The 21,388-nt window shown below is 37.0% G+C and overlaps 1 protein-coding gene and 1 non-coding gene across 3 annotated transcripts; both read right to left on the reverse strand.

The window, feature by feature from the left end:
- Positions 1-12: 12 nt before the first annotated feature.
- Positions 13-14,533, reverse strand: LOC113282191. Of its 2 annotated transcripts, XM_026531157.1 has the most exons (3): positions 13,175-14,533; positions 1,124-1,281; positions 13-333 (listed from the first exon to the last, which is right to left on the reverse strand). In XM_026531157.1, the coding sequence occupies exons 1-3, from the start codon at positions 13,297-13,299 to the stop codon at positions 47-49; spliced, it is 570 nt and encodes a 189-aa protein (XP_026386942.1). In that variant the 5' UTR covers positions 13,300-14,533; the 3' UTR covers positions 13-46. The 2 variants fall into 2 exon arrangements, 1 of the variants encoding a protein (XP_026386942.1); XR_003326667.1 differs by lacking the exon at positions 13-333 and having other exon boundaries at positions 807-1,281; positions 13,179-14,533.
- LOC113285039 lies at positions 13,768-13,850 on the reverse strand. The gene has a single exon (XR_003328553.1). It is a non-coding gene; the product is annotated as a small nucleolar RNA snoR8a (small nucleolar RNA).
- Positions 14,534-21,388: the final 6,855 nt, after the last annotated feature.

The raw sequence follows: 21,388 nt of genomic DNA on the forward strand, positions 1-21,388 counted from the left end.
TCATAGATAAAATCAAAAACCAAAAAAAATGATAAAGCACGAAAGACTAATTGTCATCTTCATCATCGGGGACCATAAGAGTGGCTTGAATCTTATCCATGTCATTCTTGATTTTTGGAAACTTAGTAGCAATTACAAGTAATTGTTCTTGCACACACCTTACCTTGGAACTAATCTTACCAACGACTTTGAGGATTTGATGAAGAAGATTCATGGAGGAGGTATCACATGAGCCATCAAGGGTCTCACATCTTTGTCTCTTGCAAGCATTCTCCTTCATACGTTTGAAAGTATATGGAAGAACAAGCTTGGGAGTTCCAATGGAGTTTCCAACTAGAGCAATAGAGAAGGAGCGACAAATTTGCTCAATCAAACATGGATAGCTTAACTTCTTGTTGGGAGACGTCATTGACAACATTTGATAAATGATAAACCCACAAATGTCGAGACTTTGAGTTCCCAACTCAAGGAAATATACCAACTTTGCAAACTCACGACTCCAACGAGAATTCTCAATTGTGGAGGGACAAAGATTAGATATACCAAGTTTACCAAAGGACATCAAATGAAGACTAAGTTGGTAGGAAATTTTCCTTCGTTACAATTAACACTCTTGCCACAAAGACCATGTGAGATGGTTTCATATGATGGTCTTTCATCACTTGGTCTAGGAAGGCAAAAATTACCCAAAGGGATTATGGTAATCCTTGAAATCAACTATCGATTAACAAGAATCCTTTTTCTATTTATCATGGTCTTGAATTCCATGTCATCAAGATTAACATCAAGGATGTTAGCATAGAAGATTCTTGTGAGAGTATCAAAACCTTCACCAAGACCATTAAAGATATTTCCAAGATTGAATTTTTCAAAACACATCAAATCCTCTTTATGCCCACTAGTAAAATCCAACTTCTTTTCTAAAATAAAACCATTAGATGAAATCCTTATAAAAACCTTCCCACAAGAATTATTGACAAATATAATTCTAATGGACTTTGATCTATTAGTAAGTTCATGCTAGAAAAGGATGAAGAACCCAAGTTTTTTGAACCCTCTTCTGAAACCTTAAAATTCTTCATAAGATCTATAAATCAAGAGACTAGAGGAAGGGATGACTTACTTGAAATGTTTTTGAAAACTCCTTTTCCCTTTCTTGATCTCCTAGGATGATTAATGGAGAAACACAAGAACGCGGACAAGATGAGAGGAAGAACAAGGTATGCGTACGTTCCTTTTATACACTCAAGAATGGGCTTGGACCTGTTTCCGAACCGCGACCTACAAGAGAAATGAAGGAATACTTAGGTGTTCAACACCATGGTTATGCAACACGTGAAAGCACACAAACGTGTGAAAAGATGGTGCAGTAGAAAGCTTATTCACCTATCCCAAGGAGGACATAATAAAACATTAACTCAAGTATACTCAAATCAAACTATTTCTTGCCCCATCTCAAGATATATACAAACGGGGTAGTGCCAAGCAAGTTACCAAGTGGCAAGATGTGCAGAGAGACCATCATGCACCATTTCCGGATGATATTTGTGAGCAGTACCAGTGATATAATCATAGTAATGATGCTAATCGGGGTTAACAAAAATTTCTATCTTTTTTTTCATATGACCAGAAAGGAGATTATTCAAATATCTTAAACCTGTATCAAAAACACCAGAACCCGTTTTATTGGACCTGCTTGTGTTGACAACATGTTTAGTTCGTACGTCATGTTTGCATGATTTGACATGTACCGAACTTTTATCAGATCGATTCTTAATCTTAATCGAATTAAGCTTTTCTAAGAATCTAAAAACGTTCTCAAATGCTCTAAATAGATCTTTGTCAATTGACCCATTCTGATAGTGTTCCACAAAAAGATAAAGATTTAATCTAGTGAGATTCCATATCTTTGAGAGTAAAGAGCGTTTTCTTATCCTTCCTTTCTTTTTAATTTTTCCTCTAGATTGTTTCTCATCATCTAAGTTTTCCAAAGTCTTAGATGAAGCTGGATTATCACAAGAGACCAGGGGTCTAAATAATGTTTGAACAATCTTCACGGAATTTGGCGTGCATTACAGATGCCAGGAACAAGTTTCCTAATGGAGTTTCCTATAGGGACAAACTTTAGGATACAATCAAACACAAACTTATTAGGTTTATAGTGTTTGCCTCTCTGATACCAATTGAAAAAGCGTGGGTCTAACAACCTCACCCAATATTTCGCTTAGCAATCTGAATGGACTAACTCCAATATACTTTTAAGAGAATCAACTAGACAGTCTGACTCAATCTTAATAAAAAGTATATCAAAGAGTTATATCTCAATTTTTCGATTCAATCCACAATCAAGAAAATAGGAATTTGCGAGCCTGATTGAATACAAGAGAAATAACTTGAACGGTACCAAAGACCAATGTTCAAGGATTTATCAATTTCAATCAACAACCAAAGGTTGGATTTACCAATTCATCGATTCAACACACAACCTATGATATTTAAATTATATAACAAAAAAATATAATGCGGAAAAGAAATAACACAAACACCAGAAGTTTTTTTAACGAGGAAACCGCAAATGCAGAAAAACCCCGGGATCTAGTCCAGATTTAAACACCACACTGTATTAAGCCGCTACAGACACTAGCCTACTACAAACTAACTTCGGTCTGGACTGTAGTTGAAACCTAATTAATCTCATAATGATTCAAGGTACAGTTGCGTTCCTTACGTCTCTGATCCCAGCAGGATACTGCGCACATGATTCCCTTAGTTGATCTCACCCATAACGAAGAGTTGCTACGACCCAAAGTCGAAGGCTTGATAAACAAATCTGTCTCACATAGAAAAGTCTATATGAATAGATAAATCTGTCTCCCACAGAAATACCTACGAGTTCTGTTCTGTGTTTTGATAAATCAAGGTGAACAGGAACCAATTGATAACCCGGACTTATATTCCCGAAAAACAGCCTAGAATTATCAATCACCTCACAATAATCTTAATCGATTAACGAAACAAGATATTGTGGAATCACAAACGATGAGACTAAGGTGTTTGTGACTACTTTTCTATCTTGCCTATCAGAGATATAAATCTCAAGACAATCTTACGATTGTACTTAATCACGATAGAAACAGCAAGATCAGATCACACAACTACAGAGAAAATAGTTGGGTCTGGCTTCACAATCCCAATGAAGTCTTCAAGTCATTAACCTACAGGGTTTCCTGAAAAACCTAAGGTTAAAGGAGAATCACTCTAGTTTATACAACTAGTATCACACATGAGGTGTGGGGATTAGGTTTCCCGGTTGCTAGAGTTCTCCTTTATATAGTCTCCAAATCAGGGTTTGCGATCTTAGTTACCTTGGTAACAAAGCATTCAATATTCACCGTTAGATGAAAACCTGATTAGATTCAAGCTAATATATTTCAACCGTTAGATCGAACTTAGCTTGTTATATACAAATGAAATGTAACTTCATTTAGGTTTGAGTAACCGTACCTAAACGTGTACACTTAGTTGGTTCAACAATAGTTAACCAATGGTTAGCCATATGAGCACTTTCATATCAACCTTATTCATCTTCATCATAACTAGTTTAAATGACTCAAATGAACTAGTTAGAGAGTTGTTCAATTGCTTAGATCTTATAGATGTATATAAGACACAATTGAAGCAAAATCGGTTTTGATTCACTCGAATCGATTCATGAACATTATAGCCACAGTTTTCAAAGATTGCATTCCTTATTATATAGATGTTTTAGTTCATGAAGAAACCGATTTTAGAAAGTAACCTACCTAAGTATGCAAACGGGTAAGCATAAGTAACTGGATTGAGGTTGTTTTTCACTTTCAAACTCCAGCAGAAATTCACGGACGTGAACTTTCCGCCAGTATGCGTACGGGTATGCATACTCACCCGGATTTCCAAGAACCGCTAGTACGCGTACGTGTACGCATACCTTGGGTTCCCGATTTTGGACTTTTACACAAATGTGAGATCACACTATGTTTATATCCAAAGATGGTTACATGTTCTAAACTCTCATTTCAATCATTGAAATTTTGTTAAAGGATGTTATATAGTTGTTATTCACAAACTATTTTTCATCAAAGCGGTTTTCAAGTTATTGAAATAATCAATATGATTTTCGTCACGAGTAAAGATGAAATTGGCCAAAGCGAAAGCTTACTAACACATATTTCGAGAAATTGATAAGCGAGATAAACTCGACTCGAAATAAAAAATGTGTATAATTGAAGTTTATATAGTTATACGACTTTTGTCTCAAAATGAGAGATATAATAGATAAATTTTTGAGTGATAGATAAGTTCAAGTCTCCACATACCTCTTTGTTGATGAAGTTCCACAAGTTCCCTTGAGTAGTTCTTCGTCTTCAATCGATGAACGTCGTGGAGTCTAGATTTGAACTACACTTACTATCCTAATCTGTGACTTAGCTATAAGTAGACTAGAAATCAAGACTTATAGTTTTGGAAACTAAACTTGACAAACAAGATTGAGATAGCAACGCTTGCGAGTTCGACCGAGCAGTGCTCTAACAGATATCATCTAAATAAAGTTGATATGTAACATCTTTAAATCCTGAAATATCTTTTGGTTGAATACATTACGATCTCATGATTTTTGTACCCTTGACAATTTTTATTGACAAAAAGGGGGAGAATTAATTAGTAGTTTCATACTACATACATATGGTTTACGGATTATTATGTAAGGGGGAGTGAATTAATAATCTATAGGTTTCACCTATTATGCAAAAGATGTAAGTATCGATTAAGGGGGACAAACATGAAAAAGCGGGGGTCTAACAACCACACCCAATATTTCGCTTAACAATCTGTATGGACTAACTCCAATATACTTTCAAGAGAATCAACTAGACAGTCAGACTCAATCATAAGAAAAGTATATCAAAGAGTTATATCTCAATTTATCAATTTAATCTGCAATCAAACAGAACGTCTTTGCACGTTGATGGATTTTTCTGACCCTTCAAACTGCAGCTTGGACGTAAGAGTTGCTAGACAGTCAGCATGTCTGTTGTTGGTGCGGCCAGTATGCACAATTGTTGCATTAGAGAAATGAGCTAATAGTCTTTGTGCTTCAGTCCTGAATTGAGTGAGTGTTACTTCTTTGAGAGAGTATACACCATTCATTTGATTGACACTCACCGTTCCCTGATTATGTGGAGAGAGTGCATAGATTCAGGCGGTTCTCCGTAGATTGAGAACACTAATGCCTTCAGGTCGTAAACAACATCGTGACTCCCTGACTGTGCACCATTCAGAATGGATGTGACGCTTTAACTGGCTAATATCTTTTCTGAAATAGATTACTTCTGCCGTAACATTCACTACTGAATTCCCAGAATAATCTATCATTGCTCCTATTCCATGGTCGAATCCACGGCCTGATCCCATGGAATGCCAATAACAATTGCTCTGATTCTATGATCGAATCCACGGCTTGATCTCATAGAATGGCAATAAAACACAACTGTGTAATCTCATTACTCTGATTTCATGATCGTATCCACTGATCTCATGAAATGGTAATGGATAATTTTAATTACTCTGATTCTATGGTCGAATCCACGATCCCATAGGGTGGTAATGCTCATTTTATTATTCTGAATTCGTAGTCGAATCCATAGCTGATTCTATGAATTAATAATGAACAATTATTCATTTTTTATTACTCAGTTTCATGAACTATTCTCCACTGAATTTCATAAATTAGTAATAAATACGCAGCAATCGGGCATCTGGACCATCACTGACTAAGCCCCACAAAAATGGTGCGAGTGTACTCGACAATGATGCACGACTGAGCACCCGGATGCACGAACGAGCGTCCAAAAACATGAAATAATGAGGAATCCTACACAAAAATAAGAGAGAGAAAATAATTATAAAATAATGGAGAAGCGCCCATGGGCCGGGCCCACCGGCCGGTCGGCCGTGCCCTAGCCGTTGTCGGTCCCATGCTTCCTTCATTATTTTTTCTTATTTTATTTTCATAAACTCATGAAGGTTTCTCCATCTTAGCAAAATTCCTTATTTTGTGCAAAACTTGTGAATTCTCCATGACATGGTGGATTCACCAAATAATATTATAAAATAAGGAAAGGTGTGCGGGACCGGGCAACGTAGCCGGTCGGCCATGCCCATGGCCGGTCCCAAACCTCACAATCCTTAGTTTTTTATAATTATTGTTCCCAATCTCACGAAACTCCTCTGTTTCAACAAAAACTCATGGATTCTCCGTATCTTCAAGGATTCTCCATAACTTCAAAGATTCACGAAAAAGCAATATTATAAAATAGGGAAAGGTGTGCGGGACCGGGCAACATGGCCAGCCGGCCATGCCATAGCTATAGTCGGTCCCACACCTTGGAATCCCTAATCCTTCATAATTATTATTTTTCTCAACTCGTGAAACTCCCGGATTTGAGCAAATTTCATGATTTCTTCATATTTACTCAAATATTGCTCAAATCACGAAAAACCAAAAGCCAACATGGTCACACGACTGGCTAGCCTCCCACGATAATTTTAAATATTAAAACACTTTTATTTTAATATTGATGAATTGAGCATACATGCTCATTACCACCTAATTTGCTCAAATGCTCATACTGGCCCGAACTCTCTCCAACCAACTGGGGATTCTCCAAATGACCAACAACTGGTCCCGTGACCACCTAGAGCCGGTCCCATGACCCTTGGTCGGTCCCACCTCTGATACTTAGGTTTTATCACCTAATGATGAATCCATGAATATTTTCAGTAAATGGTAAAACCACAATTTAATCATCATTCTTCCACCAACTCTCAAACTGAGAACCCTGGTGCGTGCTCACTCGAGCACTGGGCATCACATGGGCGTTCATCATCCCATGTGGTCGGTCCCTCTTCATTCATGACTAATTTTCAACAATTCGCCAATTGATGGAGGATTGATCGAAAATTAGGGTTTCGAATAAACTCTCTGTGAAACCATCATTCTGAGAAATTTCAAACACTAATAAATTTATGTTAATCCACCAATCAGCATAAAAATTAATTATACAATATTCGATAATCTACCAATATTTTAATTAATATTTTATTGGGTCACGTCACCAGTAAATAATTCGCCGAATCGAGCAATACTTTCTCAATTGCTCGAATATTGATCAATATTCAGCAACTCATCAGTAATTTATCGAATTGAGCAATACTTGCTCAGTTGCACGACAGACTATCAAAAATCACTAATTTGGTGAATTGAGCAATGCTTGCTCAGTTGCTCATCAAATCCTCAATATTCAGTAATTCGCAGAATTGAGCAATACTTGCTCAGTCGCTCGTCAGTAATTCATCACTGAATCAACAATACTGAGATCCCTTCAGAGAACTACATGTTCAACCCGTGAATCGCTGAGCATTCATTATTCATGCTCGATTCAACGAAACTCAGACTCATTGTCAACAATTGACTAATCAAAACACGTCTGCCCTGCAGACTCCACGACTTGTGAGACATCAATCACGTCACAAATGGGGGGATATCACGTAGGATTTTGGTCTGGCGGTCTACGGCACGTGGATTCATCCACAACGAGAAATGTGCGTAAGTCGTGTAAACGGTTGAAGGAGTTAGCAAAGTAGTGGGTGCACGATCAGAAGTCTCCACACGACATGGAACTGACTTTACCACGATCTCCCACTTTCCCACTCTTTCACTCAAGAAACCGTCACACTTACAGGGATCAAGGTGTTCACGACTCTGACAATATAAATAAGTCTCTGAAACCATGATTGAACAGACAGACTCTCGTCTACGTAGAATTTCTCGAGCTATCACTCTCAGGAATTCATCAATCCATCAGAATTTATTAGAACTTATCAGTTCACCATTATTGCAGAAACCTTCAACACACCCACAATCCTCGATCATCACTGATCCCACACAATTCTCAGCTTCCCTCCTATAGATCAACTCATCTCCCTCTTTGCTACCGAATTGACTCTGGAACGGCCAATGTCTTGGTTTAGGCCGGAGTCATACAAATTAATTTTCCGAATCTAAGCACCCCATTTGCAGCGGTGCATCTGTGTGAGGATTAACATTTTGCCCGGATGAGGAGTCTCGACATCACGCTCGACTCTCCACTTTCCCGAAAACCGGCGACCTGTTTTTCCCCATCCACAGACATACCCGTATGTGTGACTGCGGCTTCCTTCAAAACCCATCATCAATATGGGATGATGAACGATCTTTCTTTGCGGAACTTTGGCCTCCTTGAGAGTCTTCATAGTGATGAGATTTGTAGAAGCACCTGTATCGATGAGAACTCTCCTGAATACGGAATCCTGAATAGAAGCAGTTACGAACAGGGCTCGGTTATGTCTTTCCTCAGACATTCGGTCTTCCTCAGTGAATGTGATATTGTTGATCGAAGGTTCAGATACTATGGACACTTGTTCAACCACCAGAGATGATGGAACTATTCACGCGTCAGATGATATTTTGTTGAGTGCAGCAAACGTGTTCGTACGCTGACCTCTGGAGAAATGCAGGAGTTCACATAGATTCTCAATTAAATGTGTGACCTCCTGTTCCACCGGATTTTCATAAGTGGTGAAGTTGTTGGCTCGAGGATGATCATCGGTTGAGGGATTAGCCATCAACATCGGAATTTCTTGAGCAGGGGCGCCGCTCAAATATTGATGTCAGTCTGACGAGGAAATTCAATATGTTGTTCAGGGTCTCTTTCATCAGGTCCATGTTCCTTGTATGAATCTCCTGCAACCGTTCCAACTCGATCAAGGTCGGGATTTCCGCATCGACTATTCCATTAGATGGAGTATTGGAAGGAGGAACATTTTCATTCGAAAGATTCTGACTGGAATTCGAAATAGCTGAGTTAGACCTAAGACCAATCATCTTGTGAAAATTTGAGATTGCGACCGAGAGATTAATCTCCCACTGTGGTCGCCAATCTGTAGATGGGGAAAACCGATTTGCTGGTTTTTAGGGAAATGAAGAGACGAGCGTGCGGACGGGACTCCTCAACCGAGAAAACTTCTTAGCCTCACATAGATGCACTGAAAAGGGAGTGCTTAGATTCGAGATATCAATTTGTAGGACTCCGACCTAAACCAAGTCAATGGCCGTTCCAGAGTCAATTCGGTCACAAAGAGGGAGATAGGTTGATCTGTAGGGGGAAGATGAGAATTGTGTGGGATCAATGATGATCAAGGTGAGTGTGTTGAAGGTTTCTGCAAAATTGATGAACTGCTGAATGTTGAGTTCGAATAAGTTCTGGTTGATTGATGGAATTTCTGAGAGTGATTGCTCGAAAAATTGTTGTTGTTCAATCGTGGATCCAGAGACTTATTTATATTGTCAGAATAGCGAACACATTGATCCCAGTAAGTGGACGGTTTCATGAATGGAAGAGTGGGAAATTGGGAGATGGTAGTAAAACCAATTCCGTATCGTGCGGGGACTTGATTGATTGTCCACCCACTACTTTGTTAACTCTTTCAACCGTTTGCGCGACTTACTCACATTTCTCATCGTGGATGAATCCACGTGTCGTAGGCCGCCAGACCAAAATCCTAATTGATATCCCCCATGTGACATGATTGATGTCTCACGAATCGTGGAGTCTTCATGACAGATGTGTGCTAATTAGTCAGTTGTTGACTGATTAAATAGTGAGTCTAAGTTTTGTTGAATTGAGCAGTGATTCATGGATTGAACACACATGTTCTTATGTTAATATTGCTCGTATTAGCAAAGGTTGTAAATTCGCCGATGAATTACTGAATATTGATAGTTGGATCAATATTCAAGCAACTGAGCAAGTATTGCTCAATTCGACAAATCGCTGAATATTGATAGTTGGATCAATATTCGAGCAACTGATCAAGTATTGCTCAATTCGACGAATTACTGATAAATTACTGAATATTGATAGTTGGATCAATATTCGAGCAACTAAGCAAGTATTTCTCAATTCGACGAATTACTGATAAATTACTGAATATTGATAGTCGGATCAATATTCGAGCAACTGAGCAAGTATTGCTCAATTCGACGAATTATTTATTGGTAACATGATCCAATAAAATATTGGTAGACTACCGAATATTATATAATTAATCCAGGTGTTGATTTCTGGATCAACATAAATTTATTAGTGTTTGAACTTGCTCAGAATGATGAATTCGTGGAGCGTTTGTTCGAAACCCTAATTTATGATCAATTGTTCGTCAATTGATGAATTGCTGAAAATAGGCCGTGAGTGAGGGACCAACCACATGGAATAATGGACGACCATGTGGTGCCCGAGTGCTCAAGTGAGCGTGCACCAGGGTCTTGAGCTGACCGATTGGTGAAAGAATGATGATTAAATGTCGGTTTCATCATTTATTGAAATAGTGCTCGATTGAGCATTATGTGATAAAACCTAATTATGGAAAAGCGAGGGACCGACCAAGAGGGCATGAAGCCGGCCCCTGGTGGTCATGGGACCGGCGGATGGCCGTTTGAGCTAATTCCAAGTTGGTTGGAAAGAGTTTGGACCCAATATGAGCAATTGAGCAAATTAGGTCAAAATTATAAGAATATGTTGGACCGGTTCCTTGTAAGCCTTAGGGCCGGCCTTGGTCGGTCAAGGAAGCATGCCTGTGTCTCCACAATGTCCGCGTCTCAGTCCTGAGAATTTCTGTATTTTCTGATGTGTGATTGAGCAATATTGTGGATTTTCAGAAGAGTTTAGTCTTGATTGAAATTCTTGATTTTTTTGCTCGAATGAGCGTGTGTGCTCATTTGATCAATATTTTGTGAATATTAAAATGAGGATATTTTAATATTCGTATTATTTTGAATAGCCTAGCCGGTCGTGTGACCATGTTGACTTTTGGCTTTTTCGTGGTTTTAGCAATATTTGAGAAAATATGAAGAAACCATGATTTTTACTCAAACTGAGGAGTTTCATGAGATGAAAGAAATAATAATTATGAAAGATTAGGGATTGTAAGGTGTGGGACCGGCCACGGCTAGGGCATGGCCGGCCAGCTAGGTTGCCCGGTCCCGCAACACCTTTCCCTATTTTATATTATTATATTTCATGAAACCGTGAAACTATGGAGAAGCCATGAGTTTTGTTGAAACGGAGAAGTTTCATGAGATCAGAGAAATAATAATCATAAAAGGACAAGGGATTCCAAGGTGTGGGACCGGCCACAACCAGGTCATGGCCGGCCGGATAGGTTGCCGGTCCCGCGACACCTTTCCCTATTTTATATTATTTTTCTCATGAAACCATGAAAACATGGAGAAACCGTGAGTTTTTCTCAAACAAGGAAAGTTGCTAGAATGAAAGAGTTTTTCATGAGTTCATGAAAATAACAAAATAAGGAAAAATAATAGAAGAGGCATGGGACCGGCCGCGACCGGTGGGCCCGGCCCATGAGCGCCTCTTTTTTATTATTTTAATATTATTATTTTGTCTCTCCTATTTTGTGTAGGATTCCTCGTTTGTCCATATTTTTGAATGCTCGTTCGTGCATTCGGGTACTCGGTCGTGCATCATTGTTGAGTACACTTGCACCATTTTCTTGGGGCTTACTCAGTGATAGTTTAGATGCCCGGTTGTTGAGTATTTATTACTAATTTATGAAATTCAGTGGAGAATGATTCATGACACTGAGTAATAAAGGTGAGTATTTATTTATTATCAATTCATAGGATCAGCCGTGGATTCGACCATGAATTCAGAATAATAAAATGGGCATTACCATTCCATGGGATCGTGGATTCGACCATAGAATCAGAGTAATAAAATTATCTATTACCATTCCATGAGATCGGCCGTGGATTCGATTTTGAAATCAGAGTAATGAGATAGGATAATTATCTACTACCATTCCATGAGATCAAGTCGTGGATTCGATCATGGTATCGGAGTAATGAGATAAAATAGATTATTTTCTAGGAATTCGGTGGTGAATGTCATGGTAGAATTAATCTATTGCAGAAGGGATATTAGCCAGTTAAAGCGTCATACCCGCTCTGAAAGGTGCATAGTCAGGAAACAGCGAGTGTTGCCGAAGTCCTGAAGGCGTCAATGCTCTCAATCTTACGGAGAACCGCCTGGATCTATACACGGTCTCTCTACATAGTCAGGGAACAATGAGTGTCACCGACGTCCTGAAGGCGTTATTGCTCTCAATCTTACGGAGAACCGCCCAATCGTTCTTCTATGTAGAGGGGGGTCTCTCTCATGTAGTCAGGGAACAACGAGTATCACCGACGTCCTGAAGGCGTTAATGCTCTCCATCTTACAGAGGACCGCCAATTATGTTATTCTACATAGAGGGCATGATGAAATGCGAGGCATCGAACTCTCAGCTAGTGGAGGCTTTTCGAGAAACATATTCATCATGGATCGTAAAATATGAATCGTCACATGCCTGAAAGCCGTGTCAGAAACATGCAGTATCATGATTTTATGGTTTTGACCTTTATTGAAAATCCACAATCAACAGGTATCAACAATGGAAGTTGATCCCAAAATATAATGTCTACCACTGAAGTTGATCCCCGAAACAAAAAACATAAAGAAAATTCAAAAAATAAGAAAACAAGATATGGTGTCAACAACAGAAGTTGATCCCAAAATTTGGGATCAACAACCGAAGTTGACCCGTAAAACAAAAATTAGAATATAAAATAAATAAATAATATGATGTCAAACAACTGAAGTTGATACCCAAAATTAAAAATTCAGAAAATGTTTAGATTATTTATGGTATCAACAATCGAAGTTGACCCGAAAATATGGTATCAACAACCGAAATTGACCCCCAAATCTAGTGTCAACAACTAAAATTGATCCAAAAATTCGATGTACTGAAATCAATGAGTATGATTAATAAAGTTCAATTTAGAGTTCAATTTCACAATATATTCAAGCAAATAGACTTACCGAATTAAGAAAATGAATCAAGAGAGTAAAACTAAAAGAAGTGAAAAATAACCCAACTAACAAAGTAGCAGCTTAAAGAAAAAGCACCATAAATACAACTATGACGAATATAATGCCAATGGATGACATAGTGACTGAAAAATGGAAACAATACTTACATACATTGAATTGAAGGACCATCTTCGAACAGATCCAATGCATTCTCAAACAGCTGCACCACTGCCTGTATTGTTCTTGCTGGAACAAAAGTCAAAGCAAATATCAATATGAATTTTAAATACATTCACTTTCAAATTCCAGGCCAGTGTAAGCCGCATGATAATACGAAATGGTGTCTACTGCTGCATAACATGCCAAACACGTAGCACTGAGCATCCAAATAAAAATGGAACAATTACACGACTTCCCCGTTTAGTTGATTTTCTCATTAACTTGCTTCGAATTACTAGATACATATCATGTGATATTACGAATACATATTCATGTCACATACATATTAAATGAGGTGTGTGAATACATGAATGCAAATGAATTAAGTCGTGAAGATACTATAATACCCAATGAAACAACAAACCCACAGTTGGGCTTCGGGTAGATTGAGGCTACTATGCAAGTTACCATTCTTACAAGGAAAATTAACAGTCATGAAACCAATCTCTTGAAATCTTTCTTAACAAAATCTGATACATAAAAAACCCGAAAAAAAGTAAAATTAATTCAAAGCGATTAATGATAACATTCTTAGAGAAATAGTGCTCATATTCTCTAGGTAAAAAGAGTTTGTCATGCCATTGAAAATTCAGGACGAAGAATTTTTATAATCATAACACCAAATCAAATTTTTTTATGATCAAATCTTAATCAATTAGACAGGGAAAAATATACCAAATAAGAAAGGCTCATACACACACAATATAAGGTCATTAAAAGATTTTTGGTCACTGAATATGGTAATTCAATAATCAACACCGATCGGGAAATGTTTAGTCATTCATCACTGCTCGCTAATCTCTTAATTTCTTCTTGAAGATTAGCAACTCCATTTGTATCCATAGATCCATGAACAAAAACAAAGTAGCAACCAAACTTCAGTCAAAAAAATGCAAAGATTTATAATCGCAAGAGATAAAACTTATCTTTTTCTTCGATTTTGATGATTGAATCTTCCCAACCGACGGAGAAACTCTTTACGAACTAATATTGTTATCACCAATTTTAGGTTCTTCAAGCAAAGTCCAGTTGAAATCCAAATGAATATGTTTCTGATAATTGAGATCTCAGTTTTGGGAACTAGTTTCTCGATCATTCATCAATAGATTTAAGATGAGGTGGTGGATTAATTTTATGGAAGTATAGGAGGTGGTGGTCTAGGACGTGGTGGCGAATTAAAGGAGGTGGTGGCGTCGACGATGAAGATGGCGGTGCTGGTTCGGAGAGGAGGATAGAGAGAAAGAAAAAGTGAAGAAAAGAAAACGATTTGCAGTCGGCGAAGAATAACATTAGATCCAATACTGTATAGAGAGGGTAAGTTTGGAACTAATGATATAATGAATTTCCTTTTTATTAGGTTGGGGTATAATTATAGTTGATAAGGGTAGTTGTGAAGGTCTACCGAATATAAGGATGTTTATATAATTTCCACAAAAAAGAAGAAGATATTACTTGAACCTGTGAATATAGTGACATACACTAACTTGAAAAGTAGAAACTGAAAAGAGTATCATGTTTTCCTTCTTTCTTTCTTCTCTTCTTTCTCTTTTCTTCTAAAAAAATTCTAAGGTCTTTTCATCTTTTTTACTCAGATTTGGTACTTTTGGATCGGATCTGAGCAAGGATTTCTCTTCCTTTTCTAGTTTTAGGTAAAAGTTTATTGAATAAGATGCTTCTACATCACTTTTTGTGTCTTTTGACATGTTTCTTTACCGTTTTGGGGCTATTTTTCTTCGTCGTTGTGGGGCGAGTTCTTCAATCTTTGATGGCTGGTTCGTGGCTTGCTACTCTTGATTCTAAAACATCAACGATTCTGAAAAGACGAGGGTACTCAAATATACCTCAATCTAAAACTTTTCCACCTATAAGTCCTTTCTCCGAAAGTGATTGTCTATGGACTGAGTCGAGACAATACAACTAATCGTTTAACACTTCGTGTGATCGTATATGGATACGAGATCGAGACAATACGACAACAAGATAACTTGTGTGATTGACTATGGATACAAGATCGAGACAATGCAACAACGAAGTATGTTTACTTGATAATAGGTTCGGACTTAACCAAACACAATAGGATTGCTATCAAGTAAATAGGAATTAAAGTTTGTGTAATTTACTTTAAATTATAATAACAACAATTATAATTGCGGAAAATAAAAGTAAATTACTGAAAAAGCGGGGGTCTAACAACACCACCCAATAATTCGATTAGCAATCTGTATGGACAAACTCCTAAATACTTTGCTAGAGAATCAACTAGACAGTCAGACTCAATCTAGATTAAAGTATCTCAAGGAGTCAATATCTCTCACTTGTTTTGATTTACTCAAGATAAAACAACAGCGAGTATTTAATCAAACACAAGGAATAACTTGGACGGTACCAAAGACCAATATCCAAGGATCAATCAATATCAATCAACAACCAAAGGTTGGATTCCAATTGATGATCTTAACGCACAACCTGTATTATTTCAATTATATAAAATATAATGCGGAAAAGAAATAACACAGACACCAGAAGTTTTGTTAACGAGGAAACCGCAAATGCAGAAAAACCCCGGGATCTAGTCCAGATTGAATACACAATGTATTAAGCCGCTACAGACACTTGCCTACTACAAGCTAACTTCGGACTGGACTATAGTTGAACCCCAATCAGTCTCCCACTAATTCAAGGTACAGTTGTACTCCTACGCCTCTGATCCCAGCAAGATACTGCGCACTTGATTCCCTTAGCTGATCTCACTCACAACTAAGAGTTGCTGCAACCCGAAATCGCAGACTTGATAATAAACAAATCTGTCTCACACAGAAAATCCTATCAAAGGATAAATCTGTCTCCCACGGAAAAACCCTAGGTTTTTGTTCCGTCTTAACATATAAAATCAAGGTGAACAGGAACCAATTGATAATCCGGTCTTATATTCCCGAAGAACAGCCTAGATTAATCAATCACCTCTCAACAATCCTTCTTGACTACACAAGCGGTTTGTCGAGGAATCACAAACAGTGAGACGAAGATGTTTGTGACTTCTTTATCTTGCCTATCGGAGAACTCTCACGATCTCAAGTCAATCAATAGATTGTACTCGTACGATAGAAGATGCAAGATCAGATCACACAACTACGATAAAAGTAGTATCGGTCTGGCTTCACAATCCCAATGAAGTCTTTAAGTCGTTAACCTGGTTTTAGAGAAGAAAACCAAAGGTTATAGGAGAATCGACTCTAGCTAGCGCACTAGTATCACACAAACGTGCGGGGATTAGTTTTGCACAATGCTAGATGTCTCCTTTATATAGCCTTCAAATCAGGGTTTTTCCTTAGTTACAAAGCAATCCATATTCACCGTTAGATGAAAACCTGATTTAGATTCAAGATAATATTTCTCAATCGTTAGATCGAAAACTTAGCTTGTCACACACACTTGGGTAGACGTTTACTGTGTTTGTGAAAACCATGCCCAAACATGTACGTGTATGTTGGTTCAACATAGTAACAAAAGGTTAACCATATGAGCAATTCATATTAACCTAGTTCTTCTTCACCATAACTAGTTCAATTGACTCAAATGAACTAGTTAGAGAGTTGTTCAATTGCTATGAGATCTTATGTAACTACACAAGACACAATTGAAACAAAGATGATTCGATTCGATGAATCGTCTCATGAAATTTATAGCCACGGTTTGCATAAATCATTCCTTAGTAATTTAAGTTTCATGTTCAGAGCACATATTTAGATCATAACCACTTAAGCTCACAAACAAGTTCGCGGACTTAAGGCAACCGGCAGAGTTTTCCAAACTCAACAGAAAATCTTGGCAAAGAGACTTCCGCCAGTTCGCGGACTAAACACGCAAACGAGTTTTTAGAAAATCCCCACATAAATTCTCGGCAAGAGAACTTCCGTCAGTTCGCGGACTTGGCAAAACCAATTCCTCCGATTTCTCTCAATCAACAAAGTTCGAAAACTTCAGATTAAGGAATACATGGTTATGTAATCTAAACTCTCATTCCAATCATTGAGACATTCTCAGAGGACGTTATATAGCCGTTATTCACAGAGCGTTTCACGTCAGAGCAATTCTCAAAGTAATTGAAACTTTTCATGACTTTCGTCACTAGGTGAATATAAACTTGATCAAAGCAAAACGCTTTACCAACACACGATTTCGAGAAAAAGATAAGTAGTGAATACTCAACTCGAAATGTCAAATGTGTATGATCCAGTCTATATAACATACGACTTTTTGTCTCATAAGAAGTAGGAGATAGAAGAGATAGAATTTTGAGTGATAGATAAGTTCAAGTCTCCACATACCATTTTGTTGATGAAGTTCCACGGTTCCTTGAGTAGATCTTCGTCGTTGTATGATGAATTACCATGAAGTCCTTGAGCTCAACTACACTTTTTTATCCTAGTCCGAGACTTAGCTATAATAGACTAGAAATCGAGACTCATAGTTTTGATCACTAACATTGAAAAACATGCTTGATATAACAACACATGCGAGGTCGACCGAGCTATGCTCTAACAATCTCCCCCTTTGTCAATTTTAGTGACAAAACTATTAATACATATGGAATACAAAAACGATAAACTTTAGTGGCTCCTATTCCATAGTCTAATCCTCAACGTTCCTTGAAATCTTCGTCCATCCAAGTACTCCAATGATCCCAAAGGTTGTAAGTTTAGCACCACCGTTGTTGAAGATCCATAGCTATAACAATGAGAGAAATCGAGATTCTCGATCATTATTATACAGTGACATAGTATCATTATGTAACATCAAAGTCCAATTGCATCACGATTTTAACAACAATACTATGGTGATATGTATCACTCCCCCTTAGTCAATACTCCATCTCGATCATGGAAACCACTCCCCCTTACACAATGATCCGAAAACCATATGTATTTGTAGTGTGAACTACATTATTTCTCCCCCTTTTTGTCAATAAAATTGGCAAAGGTAAAAGAACGGGATCATAATGAAATTTCCACAAGAGACATTTCATAGACTAAAAGAAAAATACATACCAACTTAATTTAGATGCAACCATAAAGCCGAAGCCAAATGCATTCATCAAGAAGTTTTAAGATACAAGATAACCCCTGTAAAATTCCACAGCCGCACACCCCGCAAGATATTACCATTAAGCACAAGTTCAAAAGAACTCTCCCCCATTTGATGTCATTCCCGAAGGAACAACAAGAGCGACCTTAATTTCGAAAGAAAAGAAGGATTTTTTAATTGGACACGAAAAACCATGGAAATGATTTCCTATATCCAAAACTCAACCAAATTAATCACAAGTAAACCCATGATTAATTTAATCGGAATACGCAACTAAATCAAACCACAAAAGTGATCAATTTAATTGATTGTGCTCAACATAAGTAAACTTACGGAGCTACGATTAAGATAACCACTCGGAGATGACTACCTTAATCGTTCAAATACTCAACATAAGGAAAACCTTATGGAATATACGACTACATCAACCAATAGAACATGATTAGCATAGCCGTTCATATACTCAACACAAGAACTTGTGGAATATATGAAAAACTCAACTAGATTAATTACAAGAGAACCTATAATTAATCTAATTGGAATACACAACCAAACTAATCACCGAAGCAATCAATTTAATTGTCAAGAGATTTTGCTCGATAAAAGAAGACTTTCGGAGCAAATAACTAAATAACCAATCAAGATGATTAATTTAGTTCAAGAATGCTCAACATATAGCATCTCATGGAACAACCAACAAAGCCAATATTAATCGACATAGTTGTAAGGTGCTCAACACACTACAAGAAAATTGCCAATTAGCGACAAAGCAATTGTCGCAGAATGTTCTTCGTTCGTCGCTAATTCATTTTACCGACGAAATACTTTGGTCTCCCAAATTGTCGAGAATTGCTAGTCGCTGAATGGTACTGGCGACGTAAAACTTTATTTTGTCGGTAAATATGAAGTAGCGACCAAAGTAAACTTTGGTCGGTAATCAAAAACATTCACCGACCAAAATATATATTGCAGCAAATAAGAACTATTAGCGACAATGTGTTTTTGTCGAGTGAATAATTTAGCGGCCAAATATACTTGTCCATGAAAATATAATTAGAGTCGGCGACACCATTTTTCGCAGCCTAAACCTCCATTTTGCAAACACAAAAGATTGTATACACCTTTGTTTCATGAGTAATTTTTGACCCAAAGTTAATTTTATTTTATTTGTATTGGATAGCTATAAAAATTAAAAATGTGAACATTAAGAAGATGAAGTGGAATGAAGCGCACGAGTTTATTAGATGAATCTTGTTTTCCATATATGATGACATTATCGGCGAATTGTAACAAAATTTTAGCATGAGCAAAAGATTAACACAGTCAATTCTTTAATTTGTATACATTTTTAATGGAAAAAAAATAGAAAAATGCTAATGGTGCTCCAATAGACTCAAAATACAAAAGTAAATAAATGGATGTTCAATTCCAATCTTCAACCTTCAATTCTGTTTAATTCCAATCTGCAATCTCCGATCCCCCAACCTTCAAAATATCAGAGCAATCTGATGAGATTAGTCACCCACTAATGTTCCAATCGCATGGTAAATTTTTAAGATTCGTCTTGTTCCGATAGCATCTTAGAGGTTTTTTTTCTTGTTCTGCAATTATTACAAAACCAAACACAAATGAATTATGCTATACTAACTTATTATATCGTTAAGAAAAAAAAGAGATCATTGAAAGCAAAAATATTATTCTGTAAGACAAACATGCATATATAATCACACACCATTGATAAAACATGTAAAACAATATCTTTGAACCCATATCTTCATCGGATCCTCTTTCGTCCCTCGTATATCTCTTAATTTATTCTATGATAAAATTATGAATTAAAAAATGAGAAGGAAACTAATTTACTAGATCAGCCGAGGCAATTAATTAAAAAAGAAACTGAAGTTTGCTTAAAAATTGAGAGAGGAGATATGATAAAAAAACACAGAGCAGTCACTTAAGAACGAAAACAAAAAAACTAGGGCTTTCTATATAGAAAGAAACAGTCATAGACCGTAGGATTAGGCAGCAGTTAGAAAGATTTATGGATGAAATTCCCCTCAATAACCAACTCATGCACGTCTATCAGTGGTCCACCACGTAATAACATAGATTAGTTTGTAGTTACATTAAAAGAATGTTTGGTGATAATTAAAATTGTCGCAAAATTAAAATTTTGCCGTCGACATCAATTTTGGTCCTTTTTTTAAAAAATTTAGCTACAACATCATTTGTGGTCGCCAATTTAAAAATTTAGCGACCATTTTAAAACCGTTTAGCTACATTATTTCCGTTAGGTCGCAAAAGTATTTTTCCTGCGACCAAAATTTAAGTTGTCGATGTTAATTATTTTTGGCGACCAAACTGTATATGTCGCTCGGAATTTCGTCGTTGATGAGGTATTTTCTTGTAGTGACATAAGATACACAATGGAGTCTTCACGGTAAAACATAACAAAATGGATCAATGAAGATCAATACCGTGGATAACATACAAGGATCTATTCTATTTTCCATCACTATTTGCATAACGATATAATAGACTTTATCCTTGTCAAACAAAAGATTTCATCCTATTTTCCATCAAATAAATGACTGGATAGGCATAACTTTTGTAATTGTCAAAAGTTCATTCGTCATTTCATCAGTAAGAATATCAATTTATGAACGACTTTACTTCTGACACAATATGGGACCTTCAAGTTCATGGATGCAAACAATACATATCCCATAAAAATATTGAATTACTTCAAAACAGATTAATACTGCAATAATATCATCCTCCAAATATTTTTAGAATTTAAAAACCAATAAACCTAAACAATAAACATAAGAAGATGAAAACAAAAATAGTTACGTGTAGTCACAATCTTCGCTATTCAAAACGCTAGTTATTCTTCCAACTAAACCAAAAAGAAGACATACTAGGCAACAGACTAGAACCAAGATCAGACGAAAAACTCAATCCTTTCTGAAACCAGGGATTAAACAAGAATGAGTTCCTCAGTTGCCTTTCTTAGTTCGCATTTTAGGTAATCAAGGTTCCTTGTTGCAATACTAAGTTGTTCTCGAACGACCTTA

Source organism: Papaver somniferum, chromosome 5 (genome assembly GCF_003573695.1).
Source record: "Papaver somniferum cultivar HN1 chromosome 5, ASM357369v1, whole genome shotgun sequence".
In the NCBI taxonomy this organism is placed as follows: Eukaryota; Viridiplantae; Streptophyta; class Magnoliopsida; order Ranunculales; family Papaveraceae; genus Papaver; species Papaver somniferum.